Source organism: Phaeoacremonium minimum (genome assembly GCF_000392275.1).
Source record: "Phaeoacremonium minimum UCRPA7 unplaced genomic scaffold PA7_03_scaffold_413, whole genome shotgun sequence".
NCBI classification, from domain to species: Eukaryota; Fungi; Ascomycota; class Sordariomycetes; order Togniniales; family Togniniaceae; genus Phaeoacremonium; species Phaeoacremonium minimum.
Genome location: NW_006921315.1, coordinates 536,450 through 563,135, shown reverse-complemented (window position 1 = coordinate 563,135; position 26,686 = coordinate 536,450). Strand labels below are relative to the sequence as shown.

Sequence of the window (26,686 nt, the reverse complement as noted above, 5' to 3'; positions counted from 1 at the left end):
CAGCGATATTTGGGCAGACCTGTTTATCAGGTGGGTATACGCTTATTGCGGCTTGCGAGTGTGTTGGTGAGATATGGCCGCCTAGCATATTGTAAGGGGTTCTATTGATAAGCATCTTGCTTCGGTCCGGCGGCTCATTTTCAACAGATCGAGACTTTGAAAATCTATCGGCATTATTTTGGAGCAGAAATCCAGCTGCAATTTCCCTGAGATTGAGTAAGTTTTGCTGCACCTCGACACTTGGACTATCAGATAAGAAATCAAGGTCGATATCCCACAGTGACTTCACCGCTTCTCGAAACGCCAACTTTTCCCTGAACGTATGGAAGATTTCCGTCCAAGACATCAGACCGCTCGGAAACACCTCCAGATAGGAACCACCATCCAAGACCTCGGAGATTGCACGAACGAGACATAAAAAAGGGATGATGCGGCTTAAGTCCCCGGGATGCATTAATCTCCAAAGCATACTCAGCGTTAGAATGGCACCTAACAATGCGTGCTCCTCTGAGGAGAACAGGCCGCAGATCGACTGGAAGTTCGTCACGGAGACTTCGCTGGCCCGTTTCAATTTTTGAAGGTGATACATGAATCTCGATTGAAGGCCTTTTAGTTCTACCAGCGTGTCTAGCGGTCCCAACTTCCTGATGGATCGTGAGCCGAGTGGTGGATGTTGTCTAGGATTGCATTCTCCAAGGAAGACACTCCAGGGCTCCAAACCTCTCCCCCCGGCTTTACCAGTCGTTGAAACATATACAGGAAAATCAACACAGAAATCTGTGGCAAGAAATTCAGTTAGGCAATTCGCAATGGCTTGCAATAATTTTGCTGCTGAGAATGCTCCTTTGACCACATTGACTGAAATAGTGACACTACTATCTCTGAGCGAGGTGAGCTCTTGCGCATTTGATGAGCTAAAGATGCAGGTGCCGTTGACTTTAATAAATGTAAAAAACCGACTACAAATCTCGTGGACAGCTGTGGCCTGAAAGCTCGGAGGCACGTCCGAGGGTGGCACGCTGGTATTCTCGGCCGCTGCATAGCTGGATGTAGGTGGTATTGCTGAATCCATGGATATCGCTTTATTATTTTGATGGAAGCCTTGTCGTGACGGATCGCCATGGAATGAAGATGTACTGCTGCAAGCAAAGAGAATATTAAACCTGTTGGGTCCAAGCTCTTCTCTCTTTCGTCTTATGAAGCGATCAACTTTGATACAGTCGATCTCTTCTCCGTTCATCAAGAGGCCAGGAGGCCTGCCAATGGCTTCGCACTCGATCTTATAACGTGCAAGTTGGAGCATGTCGCAAGTGCGAATGTTCTTTCTTAATTTCCAGTCTTTGAGACGCTTCTTGTATTGTTTAGGCCTTGTGACTGGTCAACTTGGGACTGATTTTGGGATCCTTTCATAGAGACTACATACGTAGCTGAGAAGTTATACGTGACTTTCATAGTCTTGATGACTTCATTCAAACTTTTTTTCTCAATGAACCAGAGCCTTGTAATCTCATCTCGGAATCTGGCAAAGCCAACCGATTCCTTGCTGGGCCGGCCGGGTCCACGGCGTGAAGGTTTAGGACTGGTGTCCATGTAAACAATAATAAAACAACACGATGGGTCTTGCTCTGCAAAAGCGTGGATTCGAGAAATTGTCTTCACCTTGTGGTTGCGATAATTGTTCAGACTGTGTCAGTCCTATATACAACAAGAGGTGGGGAAAAGAGGTTGGGTGTACCTCAAAAGTGCCAAATTCGGTGATTGGCCGCCGTCTGGATGCATCTAGGCACCTTGCTTAGGTCCATAGAACACCACAATTTTGTAAAACAGTCAGCCACACAAAAGTCCCAAATTCGCTCAGTGGTCAGTCATAAAGCCGAGTGGCAAGCCACCTGCGCCTGCGAATTTATAGAGCGACAACTGCGATGTATATGACACTCTCCCGCGCAGTGGTTGTATTCAACACAAGTAACGTTGTTGCACCCATTGCTGAGAGCCTCGTTCATCCCAGACATGGCATTCTCACAAGATACGAGGATCTTGTCAAAGTTGAAACAATTCATCTTGCAGACTCCCTAATGAGGACAGGAAAATGAGCCCATTAAAAGCAATACACCGTGCCCAACAAGCTGTGTGAGTTAAAACTTAATGAATCTTTGAGTGAGGCTTAGACATAGTCTCTCTATCGTAGCCTCTTGGCAGATCTCTACCTCATGGGCCCAGAAATACTGCTTTTCGCTCTCGAACGCCTCAACTCAATGTATTACAAAGTGATCGGCAAAGTGTTCTGATTACCATCAGTTCACATGAATTCCTAGAAATGTCCGCAGAGAAATGCCGTGAATCCCATGCAAGTAGCAGTACCTGGTTATGAAGTGCCAAGTGTAAGTCGTTGATTTCAACATCACTGAATCGCCGCTAGCTCCATAGTTTTCACCGTAGCTGGCGAGTATCCAGAAGATGTGGGTTACCTGCTTTGCCCGACTGCGTTTTTATGAGATCGAGAATCTTTCAGAAGTCTGTTCAGATCAAATGCGACCTTGGAGAATCAAGAATTTCCGTAATAAACCGACTTATCACCATGAAGCAAAATAAGACTGGGTCGTCTTCAACAGGCGCAGACGTTGCGCTAAACCAGCTTCGTCCGTCTACTTCTCAGCCCAGCCATCACTCGGTCCAGGGCAAAGACGTCGAATTCCAGCACAGCGTAGGCGATCCTTTTGGGCTGTCTGTACACCTGAAGGAGGAATCTGAGATCAAGGCCAACATCTCCCGTAGGCGTCAGGGGGCGAACAGGGCTGCCGACGGCCTAAAGTAATTCTACGAGAGCCAGAATGAGGATATCAACGCTATGCTCAAGTCGGTGGATGAGCACGAGCCGGGAGAGAGGGAGTCTTTCGAGAAGCACAACCTGCTGTGCCAAATTTGTACAAAGGGATCGCTCATTGCCAACGTCTTCCTTGCCGCGCTGCAGCTGTACGGTGCCATTTCCTCCGGCTCGCTTTCGCTCATCACCACCTGCGCTGACTCCGTCCTGGATCCCATGGCCGGCCTCATGCTGTACATGTCCCACCGTGCCGTGGACAAGGTCGACCACCACAAGTTTCTCTCTGGCCGCGCGCGAATTTCGACGGCGGGCAACATCGTCTTCTCGTTCATCATGTTCTCCATCTCCCTCGTCCTGATCGTCCTGTCTGCGCGTGACCTCGCCGCCGGCTCCCAGGTAGAAACCAACGGCTTCCACCTACCTTCAGTGATAGCCGTCACCTGTGCTTTCGCCACGAAGCTGGGCCTGTTCTTCTTGTGCTGGACGCGGCTTGTTGTGGAAGTCGACATTGTCATTGATCGCAATGAGCGGCTCGAGTCATGACGTTGCTGAGGACCTCCAAATCAAGCTGGAGAAGCTACCTAGCGTTGAGCGTGCCTTTGTGCATATTGATTATGAGACTAGCCACAAACCTGTAAGTCGATACTGTTTGATGTCCTTTAGCGGCTGCTTGTCTAGGATATTGGCTCTAATTTCTAATTAACTACAGGAGCATAACTTCAAGAAGCTTCGTTGATGCGCAAGGGAGATTGCCATGAGCAGACTGGGGATTTGAAGTTGTTCATCACAGATATCTCATTCAAAAATTGAAAATGCAATGTTCGGCAGTTCCCAATGCGAGCAGATGGTGGGCTTCTCGAACATGTGGCCAATGTGATTGTCCGGGCTCCTGTACCCCCGCATTCCCGGATCCCCGGGTTGGCGCCTTAGCATGCATGCTAGACGCCGTCTCGCCGAGACCCTGGGACGGAAGCTAGCGCCACTTTTGTCGCCTCAGCATCAATAGAGCCCGAGTCGAAAGCCTTTTGCCCTTCTTCTGCTGAAAGTCCGGCCTTTATGTTGCCCCGAATTGGAATCTAAGGTGCGTATGGACTGCAGGGACCCGGCAACGGGCCGGGGTCCACAGAGAGGCTGGCACTCGACGTCCACGTTCTGAGCAGGCACTGGCATTACTTGTCGAGTTCGACGAGATGTGCGGACCACAACATGACAGGCAGCAAACAAATGCGACCGAGCGCCCCATCCCCATCATCGAGATCACCCGCCAACGACGCCTAATGAGATCCGCGCCTCTTTCACTCAAGCGTACCTATAAACGTCGAGAATGGCTGCCCTTATGCCTCGCGGTTATCGCTCCGTCACCGAATACCGTTTCTGCGAGGAACAGACCGACGCCATTGTTCGAGTCGCCTCCTACCATCGCAAAGACTACTGTCGCTCCGTGATATAGTTCTCGCCTCACGACCACGTCAGTATTCGTCTGTCGATAGCAACGCCCTTTCGGTGGACTTCTAATATGGGACTCGGCTCTCTCGATTGGGTACCCCTTAAGCTCTTGTATGACGTATTGTTACTTCTGGACATGCATTCTCTATTCAACTTTCGACAACTAAATCTCAGATCGAGACAGACGGCAGACTCTCTCAAGCGATATCAGGTCTTGCATGGACTGAACCTTCTCTGCGCCTTATTACGAATAGGACTTATCATGGGCGTTTCTCTGTTCGACTTTTACCACACACTATATACCAAGGCTTGTACTCTTTGCGGCGAATTCGCCGGATTTATATCCCTCCTGACCTGGAATCGATGCTGTTTTCCATGCCTCCAAGAGGCTCCGGAAACCCAAGTGCAAACTCTTGCCGCTGTCCGGAAGCAATTCCACTTGACCAAGGCCGAACTAGACCAGCTGAGGTCATTCAAGACTTGCCTAGAACATATTCGATGAATGACTCCGTATACAAATCCCGCATTACGGTCGTTTCTCTTCATCAGGCCATATTGGCTTCCGGACAGCAACCGCATGCACCAGCGCAGGCACAGGCAGCGAACTCGGGACGAAATAAAAAAATTCAAACTTTATGGGTTCGTGCGCACTTCCTTATTATGATAGACGAACCGGCAGAGCCGAACATGGCACGTCGTGTGGCTGGGTGCCAACTCGCTCTCGAAAAAGACATCATCGGCTCCAGGGGCGAGGACTGGGCATTTGAGGCTTACGACAAGGTGTATGCGCAAGATGGCTTTTTTTTTTTGGAATAGTTTCGATGGTGTGAACAGGCACAGCTTCCTGTGGAGATCGAGTGGTGAAGGTAACAACCGGCCACCCGAGCTACCGGAGGCTGCTCGGAGAGGAGGCTACTTCAACAATAGATAGTATTAAGGACGTGGAAACTGTTCGCCAATGCGTCGCGGCTAGGCTGTCTACGAAGTGTCCTACAAGATTTGTCACAAAATCGAGGCCGATGCGCAGCTCACGGATCCGAGCGATCGGACACGACACAACCTACGATCAACGACGCGAGGTCGAGATCTGTCAGACCGTTGTGCCGCAATCAACTGACTGATCCAGCAGGAGCCAGAACTCATAGGCTAATTCTTTGCCGTGCTGACCTGGCTGCGACAAAGTCCTCAAAAGTAGGTGAAGTAGCTACGGGAAAGGCGTTGCACATACATGCAGTAGTAGGAGCGAGAGGGCCAGAACCGGCTGCCACACCTCCTCTTTTGGAAAATGTCCTTATCAGCCTGCATATATTGCAGATAACCACTGATTTTCACCGATCGCCGGCAGCACGATGGTACTCAAAGGGTGTTCGAGACGCAGCGATCTGCATCTGCGGTCTGTGTAGTCTGTCACAACCACTATGAGGGTCCAGTGGATGCGACAAATTGATTCGCTGACAGTGCGATTTAGTGCACCCAAGAGTTTTGGAAGGACTGTCTTTGTTTCAGTCCTGTAGTATCCTCACACTAACAAGTCGAGGTAAAGAATCTTGATTTTCAGCATGAGGGACACCCAAGATCCCAACTGATGACGGATGGTCGTTGCGCATTTCCCTCGCCGACGATTTGTGGAATTGTTAAAAGCTGGTTCTTGTCTACCCAAGCTTGATTTCGGCCATCAGATGACCGGGGGCGATGGATATCAATGGCTGGGGTGGGTGCATCCCGAACTTACCGAACGGGCGCCAAACTCGATCGCGGCGTTTTAGCCTGGTTCGATTGGCGATGGAAGAAGAGCGGTCTAAGAGATCGATGTCAGTCGCTGGAGTCGAGGTCTTTTGCGCGAGAGGTTGGTGCATCGAGCAGGCTCCATAATAAACGAAGTAAATGGATGAGCTGGCGGCGATGGGGAACTTTCAGGTGATCGGAGTCCCAATCATTACAAGTCATGCTGATGCCCAGCCAGGCGTCGTCGTTGTCGTTTTTTGTTCGGTTCACGGAAGCCGCCATGTATGTAAATGCTGAGCACTGCTGACGGAAGGTGGCACGGCGCCAAGATAAGATGGCATCAGTGGTGACCAGTGCCCAGGACCCCCACCTTGTGAAGCGTCTTGGCCTGCTTGGCCTGCTTGGCCCAGCGCCTTGTTGCGTTGCCCGAGCTGGTGCGTGGTCGATTTTATGGTTATCCCAAATGCCAAGTGGTCCCTGACCCTGTTCCCTGCCTGCCTGCCCTTCTGCCCTTTCTTAGCAATTATGAGCAGGGGCGGCGGATACAACGGATACGAACAATATCCCTGGACTCTGAGCGTTTCCTCCATTTCCACTGGATGAATTGGATGGTCAGCAGCGGATTATTGCAACTGCGTATCGCGCGCGCACGGAAAGGGGGGCTTGTGGGAAGTAATCAAAATAAGACCTTACCTAGGAAGTCAACATTCCAGTACTCAGCTGAAAGAAATGAAAGTGAAGAGAGATTGGTGAGGACAACCGCTCTAGGTTCTGTAAGCCCCAAACGGCCTGATTCAGCACCCAAACAGTACGTGGATACATTGCTGCAACAACACGATAGGCATATTACCCCCCTGTCGCGCCGCCACTATCATCATCATGGTGGCGCCCAGCCTGCATTGCAGGGCTGCTGCAGCACACACGAGATTTCCCAAGACAGAGCACCACGTTAGATTGCAAGCGTAGAAGGGTGCATTTGCAGGTTGTACTCTAGTACCCTACGCCGCCTACCTAATGCTAATGGCAGAAGCAATTGACAACAACAAAGTCTGGCGGGAATAGACTTTTCTGGGCAAGATACCAAGAGTCCGCCGGTGTACAGAGAGTTTTCTTGTAAGGCAGGCACAACAAGGTTATCTTAATTAAGGTGGCACTTGTAATCGCGTTTAGGTTTGGCTTGGGCCGCAGCTTCCCATCTTTCGTACCTAATAATCTACCTCACTCGCTGTAATATCGTATTGTATTGCGCGGTACGCCCGGCACCTGCCGTACATGTATACTGCCCTAGTCCATGTACCTTGGTGGTGACTTCCTCGCTAGGAGTGTTGTGGTGGGTGGTGAATGGAAGGTGCAAACTGGTGTGTGGTCCACTGGTCCCTTGTTGTTGTGGTGCTTGCCCAAATGGTCTCGAATTTGTTGATTCCACTTATTATTCCCACTCACACCTGTACCTTATGTTACCTTTATCCAGACCATCTACCCGTTCGGGTCCGGGCCTTCCATTCTTTCCCTCGCCTGCTCGCTCTTTTCCTCTCCGGTTGTTGTTCGTTCGTTTTATCTATCAATCAATCAATCAATCTGCCACGAGGGAAAGTTGAGGCTTTATCTATCCTCTTGTCACCTGCCTGCTGCTCGGTAGTGGTGTCATTTGTTCTTGTTGTTGCACAGTGGATGCATGTCTCACTCACATACAGCACCGCTGCAAGCCTGCTAGGTCACTCAACAACACCACGATCCCCAAGCTAGCTGAGAAGCACCTCCACGAGCAGACTATTTCGCACGACTCGGCCCATATCCGACGCTTGACAGCACCTTAATCCACAGTCCATCAACAGACACTAGACTAGTCGCCTGCTACCTTATCCCTCGTTACAGCAAGAACACTGGGGTTGCCAGCCTTCGTTGCGCTCACCTAGATAAAACCCATTCCCGCCCCGTCCGGTGCAGCCGCCGAGAGACTTGGATACGAGAAGCCAAACGTTTCAGACCCACGGCCCCCGATCGACAGCCCGCTTGCTCAGATCTCGTCATTTCCCCGGCTTGCTCTTAAATGCCCTTACCCGCATTCATGCAAACTTTTGTTGGGTTTCTTCAGCCAAATATTGACCATCCGGCCGTGCGACGGTAACAATCACAACGGTATCGGGGGAGAGAAGACACCGGGGCGGCGCTGCCCCCGACATCCTCGCTTTTGGCAGGACAATTGTACACTGCTTGCATTGTGAGTCTTTGACGCCTGCTGCAGGCACTTTCCAATCCTGCATCGCGGTTGTGCGACACAGGCAGCGGCCATCTGGGCCATTATCGCGGGCGCGGCGCTGACTGTGACGTCTAGAGCAAGCCATAAACCCTCATATTCTTGGAGCAGGTGTCAAGTCGTACAACGGCCCACCATGGCTCGACTCACAAGTTTTGCGAGCACATTTGTGCTGTTATTATCCATGTTATCGATACAGCTTGCACGAGCACGAGAAGTCGCCTACATATACGGCACCGATAGCAAAGGTGTCACGCGCCAGTTGGATGCTGCTCGAACCCCCGCGCTTTTCACCAGGGATTTCGGGGATTGCCTGGGCGGCGAGAGTTTATTCAATATCACACGGTTCGATGCGGCGTACTACGAAGATAATTCGACGGTGCTGTTCCATCTGGACGGAACCTCAAACATCAAGAAGGAATCACTCATGATGTACATCGTCTTTGAGGCGTATGGACAAAGAAGATTCGAGATGGTCTTCGACCCATGCTCAGTCAATATCTACAGCCTATGTCCGCTCAACGCCAGCGTACCAGTTGCCGGCTGGGCCATTTTTCAGGTCGGCAAAGAGCAAGTAGGCTCCATCCCGCCTATTGCTTTCCAAATACCCGACTTTGAAGGCTATATCAAGTTGCAGATATTTGCAAATTCGAGCCAGACAGAGATTGGCTGTTTCCAGGCATTGGCGTCGAACGGGAAGAGCGTGGGCCACACTACAGCAATCGCTCCCGTTTTGGGTGTATTCACCGTTATTGCCATTCTTGCGTCTTTTGCGACAGCAGCATATGGTGTGAGCATTCCTCACATGCGATCCCACTTTGCCCATTCTATGTCGGTACTCCTGGTCTTTGAGACCTTCCAAAGCATATTCTTCTCTGGAGCCTTAACCGTCAACTTCCCGAGCATTTTGGTCGCGTGGTGGAGCAACTTTGCCTGGTCCGCCGGTCAGATTTACAGCTCTACCATTGTCAACTCGGTGAGCTCCTTTGTTGGTGTGTCTGGCAATGCTACACAAGTGGGTGGTGCTGGATCGACGGTGATCAACAATGGCGGCGGACTGGTGTCACAAATTTATGGTCGAGCGTTGGCAATGGAAACTCTCGCCAGCAATCTGATGAGGAGAGCCGACTACAATGCGAGCGACCCCTACGATTACACCTGGGCTGGTCGTCCAATCGCTCCTGGGTTGCCCTTGCCAGGGGATTGGACAGGTCTTCCAGGCACTCTATCCTACTCAGGCATTCCCGCTGCCGATGCTCTCATTGTGGGGCTCATATGGCTTCTTGTGGCCACCGGCCTTGTCATTGTCTGCACAATAGCCTTCAAATGGCTCCTCGAAGCCTTCATTCGTATCAAATGGGCGAGAGAGGATCGCCTAACCTATTTCCGCTCTCACTATCTCTCATACACCGGACTAGCAGTTCTACGAACACTCTTCATCGCCTTCTTCATGATCATGGTATTGTCAATCTACCAATTCACTCTTCATGGATCTACAGGAGCGACTGCGATCGCCGCTGTTGCCTTTATTATTTTCCTAGGCGGAGTTGGAGGTTTGGTGACTTACGCCTGCTATTTCCGCCTCCGGTTTGGCAAATATGCTGTTGAACCAGATCGAATTCTCTTCACACACGGAAAGATATTCAAGGGCATTCCTTTCCTAGTCCCAATTCGTTCAAGCAGATTGGGAGACGCGGAGCTACCAACACGCCCGGCCGGATCACTGCCATTTATTCGCATCCATTTTATCGATAATGATCCCGATCGTGTTACTGTTCACCAAGATAGCGCCTACATCAAGCGCTTTGGCTGGCTATCTTCGCGCTACCGGCGGACAAAGTGGTGGTTCTTCGCCTGGTACATACCAGCCCAGACCTTCCGTGCTGCTTTCATTGGAGGCGCAGCGACTAGTCCCCTCGCCCAAGTCTATGGCCTATTTGTTTACGATATCCTAATATTTGTGGCCATTGTCATGGTCAACCCATTTGAAGGACGTCGAAACACTGCGCTCGGTGTCTGGATGCTGAGTATCAGCAAAGTCGCCACTACAGGCCTGTCTATTGCCTTTTTGCCGGAATTCAACCTGGACCGTATTATCGCGACTGTCCTTGGTGTTATTATCATTGTTATACAAGGTTTCCTTGTTATCGCATTGCTCATATTGATCCTCTTGGGTGTAATGTCCTCATACATGTCACTGACCAGAAACCGCGAAGAGTTCAAGCCGGAAGGACTTGAAGGCGTCCGTGTCAAATTCTTCGAAAGCATGCAAGCAAGGGGCCCTGACACTCGAAAGCCCCTCTGGGAGAAGAGCGAGAAGAAGAAGGGCAAGGAGAAGGAGCTCGAGGAATCAGAACTCCAGGTTCCCAAAGAACCTTATTTTTCCGTCACCGCAGTGCGCAGAGCACCAAAGATCGAGGACGAGGATGGCGATGTCGTTGCCGATATGGAAGCGCCTCACAATAACTCTGTCATTTTCGATCCCAACAAGATCATCAACCGTGCGAGCAGAACCAACAGTATTTCCTCACGATACTCGACGCACAGCTTGCCCCGCGGTGCTCGTGTACATAGAGCATCTTGGAGCTCAAAAGACTTCGCTCAATGGGACGCGATGCAAAACGATCGACCGCACAGCGCGCTAGCCAATCGCCTTAGCACGAATGGTGGGAATGCATCAGCCAGTCAAGCAGCCAACACTGTAACAAGCCCTTCAGGACTTCGTCCCCAGGCATCTGCTAGTACTCTAAGGCTTTCGACGCCAGCTAGTGCCCCTTCAACTACCCCACAGAGTCCGACAAAACCAAAGTCGCCGACTAAAGAAACTCTTGAAGAGCATCCAGAAGAGCGGGTATCCGAAGCGCCAGCCCCTTAGGTTTGGGTTGCGAACATTTGATGGTTTACGAGATTACGACTACACTGCGAATACCCAGCTTACGAGTTTGAGCTACCCATCTGTAACAAAGAATCACCAACGGAACATACATCATTTCCTTAAGCGAAGTTATATTGGACCGCAGGTACCACCACATTCCCAATATCATCCATATTATCATTTGCATGGGCGGTTCTGGCATTGGTTCGGCTTTGCTGTTGCAAAGAGCATATGAGCGGCGTTTTGTGCTTTGCTTTGCTTGGATAGCCACCATTAGACTGGGATCCAGAGCGCGGAAAGGGGTAATGAGGCTATACAGAGCAATACTGTACACACCACCAAGGGAGTGATGTTAAGTAGCTTCAAATAGCTGATATCGCCTGTCCCGCCTTAACAATGGGTAATAGTCTGCCTAGTTCAGAAGAATAAAGACGAACTTTATACCTTCCGTTCAGCTCCAGCTCATCGTAGTCTAGATTTAGATGCCGTGATCCTTAACGCCGCTGCGCAAATAGGAGCACCTCATGTTGCTTTCGGTCTTTACAGGCTCAAGCGGCTCCAAGACGCCACAACGATCCCCCGCAGCGCCCTCGTCGATCAGCCTAGCTCATGCAATTACACTAGCAATCCGTCCCAAACTCCCGAGAACCCCTCATCCTCCCCCCCAAGGTGGCATGTGGGATGCGGCAGACGGGGAACTCCCAACCCCACATTGGCCTGGTGGTGAATGTTGGAGTCGTGTGATCTTATGTACTGCGACCTACCTGCCTTGGTATCTCAGAACACACGCGGGAAAGTTTTGCCTTGGAGGGAAGGAAGCTTGGTTCATGACGTCTCAGAATCGTGCATAGATATAATCGGACTCTTTCCCTTTTGGACATCTAAGAAAGGCAGCTCTTTCCTCTGCTTACAATTGATCGGCTTGTCACTGGCTGGAGCTCACTTCGCCTTTGAGAGCTTTCGGATCTGGGAAGACTGGATAGAGATCTGGTTGAATTGAGATCAGACGGTGGACAACCGATATTACATATCTTTCTGTATTGTCTCTACTGGAGGTGCTTGATTTCATAAGCGAACATCCCTTTGGTCATACTCATTCATATTCCTCGCCAGTCTGCCAATTGGGCCCGATACTCCTTCGATCGAACTACAGCAAGAGAGCAAGAGGGGAGGTTGATCGAGCAAAGGGACTGACGAAAAGAAAGAAGAAGACGCAAGATGGCGGCCCCAGAGAACGAGGCACCGCTGCTCCTCGATCTCACGATTGATAACATCACGCCGAACACGATACGCATCAACAACCAGACCAAGAATGACCGCCTCAAGTACATCCTCGAGCGGCTTGTCACGCACTTGCACGACTTTGCGCGAGAGACGCGCCTCAGTACGGACGAGTGGATGACGGGCATCATGTTCCTGATTGCAACGGGGCAGATCTGTAGTGATGTTCGCAATGTAAGTGCTTATACATATCGGCTTTCACACAGAAGCTAGCTGCTACTTCCTACGTCGCTACGATACACGAGACTTGGCAAGACGATGACGCTGACCTGGAGCCCCGGCAGGAATTCATCCTCCTCTCCGACGTGCTCGGGCTCTCCCTGCTCGTGGACAACATCAACCACCCCAAGCCGCCCGACTGCACCGAGGGCTCGGTGCTGGGGCCGTTCCACACGCACGACGCGCCGACGCTGCCCAGCGGCGCGAGCATGTCGTCGGACCCGGCGGGCGAGGCGATGCTGGCGCTGTGCACGGTGCGCGACCCGGCGGGCCAGCCCGTGGCGGGCGTGACCGTCGACATCTGGGAGACGGACAGCTCGGGCCACTACGACGTGCAGCACTCGGAGCGCGGCGAGCCCAGCGAGCGCTGCGTCATGGTCACGGACGAGCGGGGCCGCTTCTGCTTCAAGGGCATCAAGCCGGTGAGCTACCCGATCCCGCACGACGGGCCGGTGGGCAAGCTGCTGGCTCTGTTGGGCCGGCATTGTTGGAGGCCGGCGCATGTGCATTTCATGTTTGGCAAGGAGGGGTGGGATAAGCTCATAACGTGAGAAACACCAGCTTCTAGAGTGTGTTTGTGTGTTTTTTTGGGAGTTGGCTAACGTAGCATGCAGTGCTTTGTATCTCCGGGGAGACCCCTACGAGACGTCAGACGCGGTGTTTGGCGTGAAGAAAAGCCTGGTGATCGATCTCGACAAGGTCGACAAGGCTCTCGCCGAGGAGCATGATATCCCGGAGGGCAGCTGGCTGCTGAAGCATGACTTCGTGCTTGTATCCGAGGAGGAGACGTCCAGACTCAGAGACCAGAATGCCATGAATGCTCTGACGAAGTTGGGTCTGAGGATGAAGATGGTGGACCATCTGCCGGTCCCAGAGCTTGACTGAGGAGGCGCCTCGCCGTTCTTATTAGACTTTGAGTGTCCAAATTCAATATCCATAGCGTGACAACTTATGGAGCTAATCAATTCAATATCGATATGAAAATAGAGCAGATCTCTAGTGTCCGCGTGGATTTGATTTGAGCAGCTTGACGACATTGTCAAAGTAGCCCTCTGTCCCACCATATCTGTTGACCACTGCCTGGAAATCGATCGACGAGGAGTCTGCAGTTCTCCTTCGACCTATCACAGCTGCGTTGCGGGTGCTTGGTATGCGGAGCATCTCCTTCTCAACCTCCCAGCCGCAATCTGCTGCAATGTCCGAGACCCACGTCATCAAGGAGTAGTATGTTGACTTGGGCGCTGTTTTGCCCTTTGGCGGTGGGGCCCTGAACTTTGCCCCTGTCAAGTCGTGACTGCAGCACGGGATCATGATGAAGGGGCAGTCTGAGAGAGCGCCGAGGATCGGGGTCCATGGCGTCAGCTCGTCGGCGTGGTTCGAGACGATGAAAGTGCCTTTGGGGAAATGGCCGTTGTGTATTCTGTCAGTGGCGATGTCTCTGGTGTCAGAGTCTCCCTTCATAGCTATCGATGGCAACAATATGAGCTGTTGCAACGAGTCTTGCACGCCGGCAAATTCTGAAGTCGATGCTTTTGTGTTATAAGTGTCCCATGATTTCCGAGCTCTTGCGTCAAAGCCCCAGCCCGTGTACCCTTCCTGGTTCAAGATGTAGACTAGGAGCCCGTTACCGCAACCTATGTCGACGAAGCCGGGAAATTTGGAGTCCTTATACATATCATTCCACAATTCTATGAGAAATGCTGCTATGCACAGATCCTCAAAGACGTGCTTGCCTGGGTCTGTGCTCTCCATCCAGTTGTCTACAAGGGTTCTCGCATACTTCTGCTTCAGCTTTGCGTATCTGTCTTGGAGGATAGGTTGCGGCACAAGCACATCGTGCTGAACTCTTTTGACATATCCCTTGGCCTCACCCTCGCCATGCTTATACAGCATACCGAGGAGGGACAATGCTGTTCTTGTTACTTTCTGCGCAGCATTATCCCTGTCAAAGTAGACATAGTGAATCGAAATATGTCCTGCAGATTCTCCTTCCTTCCACTCGTGCAGAAACGCTATGCCCCGAACCGCAGGATGGTAGAACGGCACATCGGCCTCGGACTTGAAATGGGGAAGATATATGACCAGCGACCTGCCTGAATCAGTTCCTGTGTACAGCACACAAGTCTGATCCAGAGGCTGGTCTCTCTGTGCGTTTCGAGGGATCATACGGCGGACAATGACTCTTTCGCACTGGAAAGACTTGAACGTGGGAAGCGGCGGTTGGTTCTCAAAAGGGGCAACGCCCTCGAGGGCCTCGGCGCCTTCACGGTTCAGCAGGATATCAGCTCGAAACAGCCATGACGAGTTGATGTTTGGATTTTTGATGAGGTTCAACATGACTCTGTTGAATACTGCCCCGTCGAAGTTACATCCATGGCGGAAGACTGGCGACCAGACGGGGCCGTCTGCCACTGTCTCTTCCAAAAATGGGGAAGCATCCGAACCGAATGCGTCTGGAGAGAACCCCATTTTGTTTCAATTACAAAGAAGTTGATGGACTTTGCGGAGTACTTCCACCCGCAAGGCTGCCAAGTATACACTTCTTAGGGCCTAGCTTTGCAGGGATGATGCAATCACGTATTACAGCCTCGTCGAGTGCTCAAGTAAAGTACCGGTAATGCATGGTCGGCTGTCAGGGACACACCCGGAGCCCATGCAAAAAAGACAATGAGCTTGGGTAGCCGCCTGGCTTCCTCCAAGTCATTGAACAGAGGGCGCTTTGCTATAGAGAGGTCGCTCTGATCAACAAAGCGGCAAAGCGTCTGGATGACTTTGTCAACTTTGGAATTACACACGAGAGCAGAGTGAGGGCGTTGGTCGGAGATATGTGTGTTGAGATGGGTGGCACTGGGAAGTCCCTGGAAATAGGCGACTACCTAGGCAGTCTGGTGGATCGGAGGCCCCGAATGCACGATTGCAGGCGAGATCGGGCTAGACAGGCACAGCCAATTCAGCGTGGCTCAGCGGGTTGGTAGCCAGCAATAGCCAGTGGAAATGGGTGATGGAATTGCTACCTGCTACCTGCTATTCTAGAATTCCCGGCCGAATGTAGATCCTTTTTCCGTGACATTTCGCTGCCAGCGACAATGGAAAGAACGTGAGGACGAAGCAAGTACCTTGGTCGTACCTTCTCTATCCGTTTTTGCACAGATCAGGTGCCGGGATACGGGCAGGTACCTACGTTTACCTTTGGGCGTCCTTGAAATTCCAGTTGGTCCGTGCAGCAGCCTCTTCAAGCAGTGTGGGCCAATTGGGCCCCCGCCTGCCGCTTTCCCTGCTCTTGGTGGCCCTCCGGCCCTTTCCCCTTCTCTCTCCCTCTGTCTCTCTCTCTGTCCTCTCCCAATTCAAATACCAAGCATTCACTCACCACTCACCCACCCTCTCTTCTAGCACCATCCAACAACCGCCGCCGCCGCATCTTCTTCTGCAAACAACAACACCACCAAAAAAGACTCTTCACAGTCTTTCCACCGTCCCATCTCATCTCACCAGACCCGAACCCTCAATCAGCAGGAAGATCATCTTTCGGCGAGACACTTCCCACAGTAGTCTGTCGCTGCGCTCTCGACCCCTCAACAGAACCCTTCTCCCAGGTTACCCCGACAAACTCGAGTTTATGTCAATCGAAAATCTCAAGACCTACGGTACGCACCGCATTGCCTCGCTGCCCCCTTCTCTCCTCCTCATCTTCAATCGTCACACTCGTCTCCTGCGACTGCTGCCGCTGGCAAGTGTCGTCGAGGGGGCCGATGTCGTATCAGCTGCTTGCTGTCCCCCTGTCGAGTTCCTGTCAGCGGCGGTGACCGCGCGCCCACTGACCCCGCCACTTGCGAGACCCTCTGGCTGCCCCTCCTTGCCCTATGTCACTCTTTTGCTTGATGGCATCACTTTGCTAACGTCTCATCATCGCAGACCCCTTCGCCGAAGCCGACGAGGACACTGGTGAAAAAACCAAGGCCGCCGACTACATTCACATACGCATCCAACGTACGTACTCGCTTTTCTCTGCGGCAATTCTCTGAAAATTGCTCATCACTCTCACGTGCCACTGCCGGCAAAACGCCACTTTGGACGACATACTCTGCCTTTGATAGGTCATCTTACTGACTCAACCTTCCACAACAGAGCGTAATGGACGTAAGACCTTGACCACTGTTCAAGGCATTCCGCCCAAGTTTTCCCGCAAGAAGATCCTTGCCGTCGTCAAGAAGAAGTTTGGTAAGTTTTGCCCTCCGCCTTCCCCCAGACGTGAGTCACTATGCCTAGGAGCGTCATATGCTAACTGCGCCACCAAACAGCCTGCAATGGCACCATCGTCACTGACGCCGAGATGGGCGAGGTGATTCAGCTCCAGGGTGACCAGCGTAAGGCAATGCAGGAATTCCTCACTGCCAAGGACGGTCTTGAGCTTGATCCCAACACCATCAAGATCCACGGTTTCTAAGGCACTCATATCACGTCGTCCCGACAATTTATACATCACACTGTTCTGGGAATAGCTTTTCTCAAAGATGCGCCCGTGGGATGGATTTCTCCAATTCCACGGGCGCATCTTTCTTGCTGTTGCTCCTCGCCATTTGAGAGAGAGACCCGGACAGGAACGGGACACCTGATATGATACCCGACGCCGGTCTTGGTACGAACCTACCGATTGTGTGTCAACGGATTGCTTTTTTAAACCATTCAAGGAACGGATATTAGGTCGTCGTTTCCATTCACTTTTGACTTTGCTCATGGGGATAATGGATGGTCTCGGCTTGCGTATCGCTCGTTATAGACTTCCGCAAGATAGGCAATATCAGTCAATAGCCAGATTCAACCTCATGTCTCTTGTTTCGTTTCTGTGATAAATATACACGTGTCGTGATCATTCCTTCCAATGCCGCTTCCACTGCGGACTGCTCACAAATTGTATCTCCTCAACGCCGTCCACGTTCCTAAAGCTCTTAAAATGTCTGCAAAAATATCGGGGGTATATCCATAAAGCGATGGCAAGAAAACAAACAAAGAACAAGTCAAGCACACGGCGGACATGTACACTCAAGCCGATAGAACAATTTCCAGATGTAAGCAATCGTTCACAACTCCTTGGTCACGTTGGCATAGTCCAGAATGATGTCCGTTAGCTTGCCGACCTCCTCCCAGACCCGCTTGGCAATGGCGATGAAGGGGATGTTGACAAAGTCCGGGCGGTTCGAGTGCAGCTGGAGCAGCAGCAGGACGGTGCTGATGAAGCTGGCGATGGAGAAGATGCTGATCGAGGTGGACGTCTCCTTGCGGATGTTGATCTTGCGCTGGGTGATGTGGTAGAGCACGGTCAGGCTCTGGCGTGTGGGTGGGATGTTAGTAAAAAGGTATGGGCGTTTGGTGAAAAGAGATGGGAGGGGAGGGCGAGAGGGAGACGTACTGTTGCTATGCTGATCCACGCGGGCAGGAGCAGCATGGGGTTCTCGGAGCAGCCGCTGAGGTAGAGCGACCAGGAGGTGAGATAGCCGTTCAGGGCGTTGATGGCGAGGAGGCGGATGATGGTTGCTTGGGGCGTGTAGTTGAGGAGCCTATTGTGTCATTGTCTCAGCAAAAGAGTGTCGAGAGCCGAGCATAGATAGAGGGCATTGCTTACCATCTAGACATCAGGCAGTCTGTGAAGAAGAACGAAAGATATGCCGAGCAACCACACTACTCAGGTTGTTTAGCATCCCAAGTCCTTGCCCATAATTCGACCGGCAATATCATCACGCACCCATAGTATCGCCAGGAAGTTCTCCGTCAGGCGAAGCCGGTTATCAAACGACCACTTCAGCTCCCGGGGGACATCGGCAAGCACCAGGTGGTACACCTGCACGAGGAACCGCAGCGCACTCGGCAGCCCCCACCAGACGGCCGGGACGATGGAGAGCAGGCGGCACGCGAACAGCAACGCATGCCACTTCTCGGGGACGCCGAGCACGACGGCCATGCGCGGCTGCAGCAGCGACGGGGCAGCTACCGAGCAGTTGGACAGGCCCGAGGAGTCTGCACCGCCGCCGCCGGAGTCCTCCTGCTGCTGGCCTCTATTCTTGTTGTTGCTGTGGTTGTTCGTCGCCGCCGTGGTGGTGGTAGTGGTGCGGTCATTGGGGCTGGCAACAGCATCGTAGCTCTCATCCGACTGCCGCGCAGAGCTGGGTGCGGGAAGGGGCATCAAGGAGCCGGTTCGCTCCGATGTTGAGACGGATAAATGTCGTCGAGGTTGTGTCTGTCGTTTGCTCGAGCTACCAGACCGATTCGAATGGTCGGTGAGGTGCAATGCTCGTGGCAATGTGCTGGCGGATTGGCGAATGTTAAAGGGGGTCGAGAGGCGCGGCCCTGCAGCCCAGCGGCAGGATTAACGTACCTACAGCCTAGCACCAGGTCCCGGCCCCTCGTTTAGCAGATAAGATCGATAAGATCCAGCACGGGAAGCCCCCCTGTGAGCACCCAGTCGGATGCGTGGTTATTCCGCTACAGGGAGCTGTTAGCGCCTCTGCAGCCGGCTGGCACCTCTGGTCAGCAAAAATTCTGGGAGCTGATGCGTGAGGCTCGATTTTCTGTGGCGTGAGAGTAAGAGTGTAAGAGCGTGGAAGAGGTGGACGCACAACGACTCCTGTGGCCAAGGCGACAATCATATCACAACCAATTGGTTTGCCGTGGTACTTGCTACGGAGTGAGAGCCTCCCTGCATCCCGATTCGCTTCTCGTCGGGGCACTTTCGACCATCGCCAGGCCTCGATAGGGGTCAACAAGATACACCATGTCGGCCACTTTTCGAACCCGGCCTCTCCAGATGAGGTCGGCGCTTCTAGCGGGCGGCGGCAATGGAACATCGCGGATGACCCAGAGCATAATACGGGCGGCATGGGCACCGGCCGGCGCGCGAAATGCAAGCTCGGCTCTTCGACAGCAGAAGAGGAGCCAGGATGCCATGGCTAGGAAGAGTCGCAGCTCATATGAGTCGCCATCCGGCCTGGCGCAGACGGCGCAGGAGAACCTGTCCCAATCGAGCAAACGTTCACACAGTCTTCTCGACTTCCTACTTCCTCGTGAGTCTCACCTGCCATGACTGCAAAAGCCTCCCTCCTCTAATCGAGTCTCCAGGAACATTCGTCCCTCTCCCCCTTTCCAAAGCGCCCAGCGGCATAGCCAATTTCTTCGAGTACTACTGGGCGCGTATACGCTTCCGCGCCGTCGACATATTCTCCCTTTTTGCTATTAAGATGGGCTCCAAGCCCTCCTACTTCAAGAAGGCGCGCTTCACGCTCAACCGCACCTCCGTCATCCCCACCGCCCGGGCGCTGCACCGCACCATGTCCGAGGCGCTCGCCAGCGGCGACAAGGAGACGCTGCAGAAGGTCTGCGCCACGCAGCTGTACCTCGACCTGTGCCGGGCCATCGACCAGCGGCCGCGCGGGCGGCGCTACGGCTGGGAGGTCGTCCGGTACACGCGGCCGCTGCGGTTCCCGCGCATCGTGGACCACAAGCTGGCCATCTTCGGGGACGCGGCGTCGGGCGCGCCGGGGATCCGGCAGGCGGTCGTGGCCATCTCGAGCCGGCAGCGGCGCGTCGAGTACGACGACGCCCGGGGCGGCGCCGCGGTGCCGGGCAGCGAGCGGGAGATGGACGTCGTCGAGTACCTGGTCATCAACCGCACGGTGGACATGAAGACGTACGCGCAGAGCGACTGGCGGGTCTGGGGCACGCTCAACGAGACCTCGCTGCCGCAGCTGCGGGACGACATTGCCCTCATGAACCGCGCGCAGGAGGAGGAGAAGCAGAAGATGAGAGAGAAGCGCAAGGACAGGCTTGCGGCGATTAGGAGGTCGGGACAATAGGCTGGAGCTTGGAGGCTGGAGGCTGGAGGCTGTAATAGTTCACGAGTGTAAATTACGTGTCAGGACGGACTTGACGAGTGTAAATCTAAACTCCAAACAAAAACTAATTGCATGTAAAAGAAACGATTCTCTGGCGCGGGTGTTGAGACTCATGCCGGAGCGTATTATAGGGGGATAAATGACAGAAATAGCATCTTCCAACATAAGACAATCTCAACCAAATACCCTTCCAAAAGGAGCATTACCTCCACTTCCTCCTTCTGCTTCTACGTCGTGTAATATCCAATCACTAACCCAGTGATCTCACCTTTTTGATTTGATGTTGTTCGGCGCCAACTAGCAAGCCAAGGACAGTCCTTCAGAAGAACTTGCCCGCCTGCTTGCTGGTGCTACCGCTTTGGTACAGGGCATCAGCGTCGTCAGCCGAGCCGTAGGCACCAGCTCCCTCGTCAGCCGACAGGAACGCGGGGCGGTCGAGCGCATCGAAGCGACGACCGGTCACCTTGGCCTTGACGAGCTGGAAGGCCAGGCGCAGGGCGCAGCCGCCAAAGCCCCAGAGCAGACCGCCGACGGGCGCGGCGACGAACGCGCCAAAGGCGCCCCAGTCGCCCTCGTACAGGCCCTGCTCGAGCAGCATGAGCTGGGCGCCGGTCAGGGCGTCGCCGTAGTAGATGGTGCCGAAGATGAAGACGGTCAGGATGCCGCCGAGGCCGCCGACGACGATCTCGAAGCCGCGCCACCAGTACAGGCGGTCGGACAGGCCGAGGCACAGCACGGGGATGGTGGCGGCGGAGACGAGGTCTGAGATGAGGTAGATCTGCAGGATGCTGGGCGCCTTGAGGGCGAGCACGACGACGGGGATGATGATGAGCACGACGGCGCCGCGGATGAACCAGATGTTCAGCCGGTTGCGGAACAGATCGTTGGATGCGGATGAGACCATGGCAGACTGCAGGCTGTCGAAGGAAGCTGTGCTGAGACAGACGACCATGACCAGCACAATGCCCACTACCCATGAGGGCAGCTGCTCGAGAAGCAAGAAGAAGGCGATTGAGCCTTCCTGTGGCGGGTCGCCTGGCCAAGCGCCGGACCACGCTGCGAGGACACCAGTCATGCCAACCAGAGTCAGAATGACCAGGATGACACACGTTGCGATGGAGACACCGATTCTGAGATCCTTGTCTGTCTTGGAAGCAAAGGTACGCAGCCAAAAGTTGGAGAGGAAGAAGTCGTTCGTCAAGATGGCGATAGGTAGGATGTACAAGAGCTGCCACCCGAGCAAGTTGCCCTTGAGCAGTCCCGAGCTGTCAATGAGATCTTGATCGATGTCCGTCTTCACACCGATAGTGATGGTGGCAATGATGACTAGGCCTACGACCAGAGCACCTTGGATGTTGTCGGTGATGAACGAGATTTGGAAACCTCCAAGGGCTATAAAACAATAGTATTAGCGATGTTTCGAGCGCGGTGGTTGGCAGATTTGAACACATACAGGTGTAGATAGTCGTAACGACGCATTCCACAATAACCACGGGGAGGCCATCCAGACCGGTCAAGGTAGTAACGACCTGACCAACAGCGGACAGTTCTGCGACCATGTACAGGAACAAGGTCACAAGAGTCAAGAAACTCAGGAACAGAGCTGTGACGATTCCGTAACGCTGTCTCGTCCACTCAGTGAGGACGAAGCCTTCCGGGCACTTCCTCCGGATGATGGGTCCCAGAAAGGCGAATACAAGGAGTGGCAGAGCCGATGAGAGAGCATATACCAGCACTCCTTGCACGCCCGCAATAGTAGCGAGCTCAGGGTACGAGAAGAGAATACCAGATCCGAGACCTAAAATGATCAGTATTCTGAAGACGGGTTAGGGGGGATACTAGGGGAGATCGGAGCGGCAGCACGTTTCCCACGCAAGCATTAACTTGATCGAGTAATTACGGTACAATCTCAGCTTCATTTCCACAAGCCACGGGATCTCCTCTCTTGCTTTCGTGATAGGCAGGGTGCTACCACAAACCAGAGAAGTTGGATCTCGCGCATTGCTTCAAATCCGCGCCCGTAGTGAGCCGCAACCTTCGCCCCTTCTGGGAGTCGCTAGATCGCAGCACTGCCGTCGAAGACAGACGCTGACGACCTCACGGCCCCTTGAAGGGACGAAGATATGTAAACTTAAGTACGAACCTAGTGTCAGTCTCGCAACTCAAACAGCCCGTTCCAGTACCGGCCATCTATGCCGTGATGGCGTTACCCGAGCAAGGGGTATGCTCTTGTCGATATTCGTGTGATCATAATGCTTTTGCTTCTGCTTCTGCTACCGCTCTGGATTTCTATGGGAGAATGGTAGTGAGCGCTCCAGGCGTTCTCTACTCACCAGCAGCGATGAAGTTCAGAGCAAGGGGGAACGCTGTGTAGTCGTTAGTGATCGTCCCAACGGTAATAGGGGAGGGAGGAGACAGCGCGCGCGAGGAGCATTGGCTTGAAGTTGAGCTCCCACGCGCACGACACTCTGAGATGTCCTGACCAGTCCGAGTCCTGTTGCCAGAGAGGAACTCTTCCTTTGTTTCCCCCCGGAACTTCCAGGCAAGCCCCGTTCCTATTACTCTGTTGACGGTCAGCATTGGCTTTTACAGACCAGAATCTGGGCCTCGAGATGAGGCCGCTTTGAATAAGGGGATGGCGTACAAGAAGAGGCCATATGTGACGTAGATGACGGCGTTGGACGCCTCAGACGATGGCTGTCCCATGACAGAATTCTGTTTGTGAGGCGATTGTTTCCTCTACAATTTTCCAGGTGAAGAGACTGGGAGGCGAATAGTGGGCCTTAGTATAGTCGAGCGATATTAGTCCGCAGAGTCGAATTTGAAGAATCAACGTGAGAGATGAGAGGAGATGAGTCGAGGAGACTTAAGCCATAATATAAGGTAGGACTAGTGAAAAACACACGACGAGGATGGGCGATTACCTAACTAACTCACACCCAGAGGAGAAGGGAAGAAAAAACTCGCCAGGCGTAGAAAATATGGTGATTCCCCGATCTAGATAGCTCGATAGGTAGCAGACCACCGGGCGAGCTGCAGGAAGGGCGCTATTAGTGTGGGGGCAATCATGCACTAATTCCAGGGTGGTGTGCCTCACAATTGGGCCGTGAGAGGGACCGACATCGTGGTAAACGCGCTAACTGAGGGCCCATCTAGTATCATGCTTTGCGAATATTACGGCGACAAGCAAGAGTCGAGTAACGCAAGTGAGGGAGGGTAGGTAGGGCAAACCGGTGCATCTTCGGTCAGGGAAAGGAGACATGACAGTCATCCAACATCGATACGCAGCTTGCCACTTACACGACAAGACCATACGTCATGTTCTATTGAGACGTGTAAAGGGTTTGGCCTTTGTACTTCATTGAGTTAGGTCAAGCTTATACAGACATGTCATTGTGCAAAATCATTTCACTGCATCTGGACTCGAGTTTTTTTTGTAATATTACATTAAAATTATTTAACACTTCATTGTGCGTGTCACGTCGGTCGAGAACACCTGTAATGGCGATGACCAGCGTGAAGACCGAGCTTGAAAATCAGAAAATGCCGTCTGCGTCCTATCCGTAATGTGTGTACCGTGCCGTGTAACCTACCATCCCCCGAGGCCATGAACAGGTAACTTCGTTCCTAGTGATCGAGTACCTTCATGCCAGACCATCAAGGGCGGCAGCCAGCCAAAATCAATAAACGTCGTCCTGAAACCGAACTGTCGTGCCGAGCAAAAGTGCAGATAGTTGTGCAAGGTGATCTTTCGTGGGAAAGCGCGAGTAACAACTCCATTGCGATGAAGTCAAGATTCTCGCCACCATATCTCTCGTAAGCGTAGAGAGAAGAAAACGCAATGAACTGGGACAAGGTGGGGTGTCGACTCCATGATGATGAAGTCAAAATTCTCGTCGCAACATCTCTCGTAAAGGTTGAGAGAAGGAAACGAAACGTAACGCAAGGAAATGAAAAGGGGAACATGCAGACGTGTGAACAAACAAACGCGCAAATGTGACTGTCTTGATCGCCAACAGTCGCCGGACGAAGCCAAGGGGAAATTCCGGTCTGTGTCCTGACCCAGGTACCCAAGAACCAACAATGGCCAAATGCCTCAAGTCCAAACGGTTGTCAACTCCGAAGCTCGGTGAAGGGGGAAGAAAGCCTGAATACCAGCGAGGGAAAGCAGACGAGACATCGTCGATTCCGAACAGCCGTCAGTGTCGATGTCGTGAAAAGATGGTGGTCTGTGTCCTGACGAAGAAGCCCAAGAGTGATGCAGGGCAGAACGCTTCAAATCTATGTAATAGCCAGAGATGAAGCTGTGGGACGTTCACGGTCTGTGTCCTGACCAAACATCCTAGGGGCTAGCCATGCCAGCCTAAGCATTGTCACGAGATCTCTCACTGGGCTGAGAAGGACCTGTACCGGAATGACCTGGGCGGGAGGGCGTGTTCGTCTCTTCTTGACCAGCAGACTGTAGAGCCTGATACACCGGAGATGTGTAATTCGGGTAGAAACCCATCGTCGGCATCATGTACTCTTGTCCATACGGCATTGTTGGCCAGTAGTTAGGAGCATAGTATGGAGAGTTGCCGTACATGCCCGGCGTCTGCGGATTTCCTTGAGGCACCGCACCCTGCACGCCGTACGGAGACTGCTGAGGTCCAGCGACCCAGTTCCAGCTAGGGGGACGAGTAGTAGAAGACTGGGCCATAGCAGCCGAGGGGTACTGGCCATAGGGGGAGGAGCTCGGTCCAGCGTCAGTGGGCGAGTTGTAAGACATCATCTGGGAACGAGAACGACGGGCAGTGGGAGTCTGCTCCTTCATGACTTTACGCTCAACACGCAGAGTCATGCCACGGACGGAGACTTGATTCTGCGGGGGGTTTAGTAAATACTGCATGTTCATCGTCTACAGCCACGAAATCGAGAGATGGGAAAGACCAGAAACTTACGAATTTCTCAATCGCCACGTCTGGCAGGTCCGGCTGCTCGAACTCAATGAACGCAAAGACACGCATGACAGCTGAAGAGTGGTTAACAAAGAACACTAACGATAAGTCAAGAGAGACACATACAGTCTGGGTTCACTTGGCGACGAACCATCTGGCAGTCAGCGATCTTCCCAATGGTGCCGAACATGGCTTTCAGATCCGACTCCTTGAAGTCGGGGGAAATGTTCCCCACATAGACCGAGCGACGATCTGTCTCATAGCGAGCCAGGTACAACTCGTCAGCGTTCGGGCGAGAAGTCGTAACATTGCGCTTCAGATCATATGGTTGCACGCGCCATACATGATGGTGGCGGAAAGCCTACAGAGAGAGGTTTATAAGTACTTAGTTGAACAACAATCCTGATACTTGACTCACCGACTGAAGATCCCGAGAGGGATCAAACATTGCGAATTCCACAACTACAGCACGGGGGATGCCGAGAGCTTCCTGCAATTGCGGGTGCAAGAGCTCACACTTGCTCATAGGCCCGTACTGAGCCAGGAGAGCACGCACCTCCTCGGCAGTGATGCCATCATTAGTGACCTTGTAGGCCACGAAAGTCCCTTTCACCAGGTTAGTTGCGCCAGGATGGGAGAAAGAGATAACACACGATTGGCCTTGACCATTTCGGTCCGGCAGGCACGACCAAGAATCATAGTGCCCTTGCCATGCTCCATGGCAGCTTTCGCATCCTCATCCCGCTGCGATATGTGTTAATAGACATGGATGTGATCTATAAGTTAGAAGACAACTTACAGTGTACTGACAGAAAGCGAACGGCATATGCTGATTATCTCGACGGATTTTAACAAACACAGTGCCGTATTTGCTAAACTCTCGAGTCACAGCAGCCTCAAGAGACCGGTCGTCGCGAGGCTCGGGCAAGCTGAATAGAAGCGTTAGTTTGAAGGTGATAACGAGGAGATGAGGTTTCGCACTTCGCGACAAAGACGCAGGCAGTCGGGGGATAAACCCCCTGGGCATCGACTCCTCCAACATGATGACGTGTGATCAAGCCCGAAGAGCGAGATCGGAGGCCTTGTGGCGGAGTGTCCAGAGTCTGCGGGGCCGTCATGGTGACCTCGCGAGAAGACGGACCGGTAGTAGTAACCGATCGAGAAGCCTTCGGGACGAACGAAGGGGGCAGTGCCTTGGGAGGAGATGCGAAGACATCCCCGCCTGTGATATGTCCTACC

General features: G+C 52.8%; 9 protein-coding genes across 9 annotated transcripts; 5 read left to right on the top strand and 4 right to left on the bottom strand.

The window, feature by feature from the left end:
* Window positions 1–2,345: 2,345 nt before the first annotated feature.
* UCRPA7_5495 (putative cation diffusion facilitator 1 protein) lies at window positions 2,346–3,367 on the top strand (the record flags this gene model as incomplete). Its single annotated transcript, XM_007918042.1, has 2 exons — window positions 2,346–2,381; window positions 2,831–3,367. The coding sequence occupies 2 exons, from the start codon at window positions 2,346–2,348 to the stop codon at window positions 3,365–3,367; spliced, it is 573 nt and encodes a 190-aa protein (XP_007916233.1).
* Window positions 3,368–8,388: 5,021 nt separating this feature from the next.
* On the top strand, window positions 8,389–11,072 carry UCRPA7_5494 (putative transient receptor potential ion channel protein; the record flags this gene model as incomplete). The annotated part of the gene is made up of 2 exons (XM_007918041.1): window positions 8,389–10,818; window positions 11,022–11,072. 2 exons carry the CDS (start codon window positions 8,389–8,391, stop codon window positions 11,070–11,072), a joined length of 2,481 nt encoding a protein of 826 aa, XP_007916232.1.
* Window positions 11,073–12,345: 1,273 nt separating this feature from the next.
* UCRPA7_5493 (putative hydroxyquinol -dioxygenase protein) lies at window positions 12,346–13,512 on the top strand (the record flags this gene model as incomplete). Its single annotated transcript, XM_007918040.1, has 3 exons — window positions 12,346–12,582; window positions 12,693–13,174; window positions 13,242–13,512. 3 exons carry the CDS (start codon window positions 12,346–12,348, stop codon window positions 13,510–13,512), a joined length of 990 nt encoding a protein of 329 aa, XP_007916231.1.
* A 111-nt stretch (window positions 13,513–13,623) lies between these two features.
* Window positions 13,624–15,096, bottom strand: UCRPA7_5492 (putative trna (uracil-o -)-methyltransferase protein; the record flags this gene model as incomplete). The annotated part of the gene is made up of 1 exon (XM_007918039.1): window positions 13,624–15,096. The coding sequence occupies one exon, from the start codon at window positions 15,094–15,096 to the stop codon at window positions 13,624–13,626; it is 1,473 nt and encodes a 490-aa protein (XP_007916230.1).
* A 1,147-nt stretch (window positions 15,097–16,243) lies between these two features.
* On the top strand, window positions 16,244–17,071 carry UCRPA7_5491 (putative translation initiation factor protein; the record flags this gene model as incomplete). Its single annotated transcript, XM_007918038.1, has 4 exons — window positions 16,244–16,271; window positions 16,540–16,614; window positions 16,753–16,875; window positions 16,926–17,071. 4 exons carry the CDS (start codon window positions 16,244–16,246, stop codon window positions 17,069–17,071), a joined length of 372 nt encoding a protein of 123 aa, XP_007916229.1.
* Window positions 17,072–17,705: 634 nt separating this feature from the next.
* UCRPA7_5490 (hypothetical protein) lies at window positions 17,706–18,805 on the bottom strand (the record flags this gene model as incomplete). The annotated part of the gene is made up of 4 exons (XM_007918037.1): window positions 17,706–17,951; window positions 18,035–18,182; window positions 18,248–18,303; window positions 18,368–18,805. The coding sequence occupies 4 exons, from the start codon at window positions 18,803–18,805 to the stop codon at window positions 17,706–17,708; spliced, it is 888 nt and encodes a 295-aa protein (XP_007916228.1).
* Window positions 18,806–19,471: 666 nt separating this feature from the next.
* UCRPA7_5489 (hypothetical protein) lies at window positions 19,472–20,471 on the top strand (the record flags this gene model as incomplete). Its single annotated transcript, XM_007918036.1, has 2 exons — window positions 19,472–19,682; window positions 19,738–20,471. The coding sequence occupies 2 exons, from the start codon at window positions 19,472–19,474 to the stop codon at window positions 20,469–20,471; spliced, it is 945 nt and encodes a 314-aa protein (XP_007916227.1).
* A 358-nt stretch (window positions 20,472–20,829) lies between these two features.
* Window positions 20,830–23,090, bottom strand: UCRPA7_5488 (putative urea transporter protein; the record flags this gene model as incomplete). The annotated part of the gene is made up of 4 exons (XM_007918035.1): window positions 20,830–21,902; window positions 21,964–22,308; window positions 22,844–22,876; window positions 22,994–23,090. 4 exons carry the CDS (start codon window positions 23,088–23,090, stop codon window positions 20,830–20,832), a joined length of 1,548 nt encoding a protein of 515 aa, XP_007916226.1.
* A 1,783-nt stretch (window positions 23,091–24,873) lies between these two features.
* On the bottom strand, window positions 24,874–26,273 carry UCRPA7_5487 (putative rna recognition domain-containing protein; the record flags this gene model as incomplete). Its single annotated transcript, XM_007918034.1, has 6 exons — window positions 24,874–25,371; window positions 25,451–25,521; window positions 25,574–25,808; window positions 25,866–26,053; window positions 26,101–26,191; window positions 26,247–26,273. 6 exons carry the CDS (start codon window positions 26,271–26,273, stop codon window positions 24,874–24,876), a joined length of 1,110 nt encoding a protein of 369 aa, XP_007916225.1.
* Window positions 26,274–26,686: the final 413 nt, after the last annotated feature.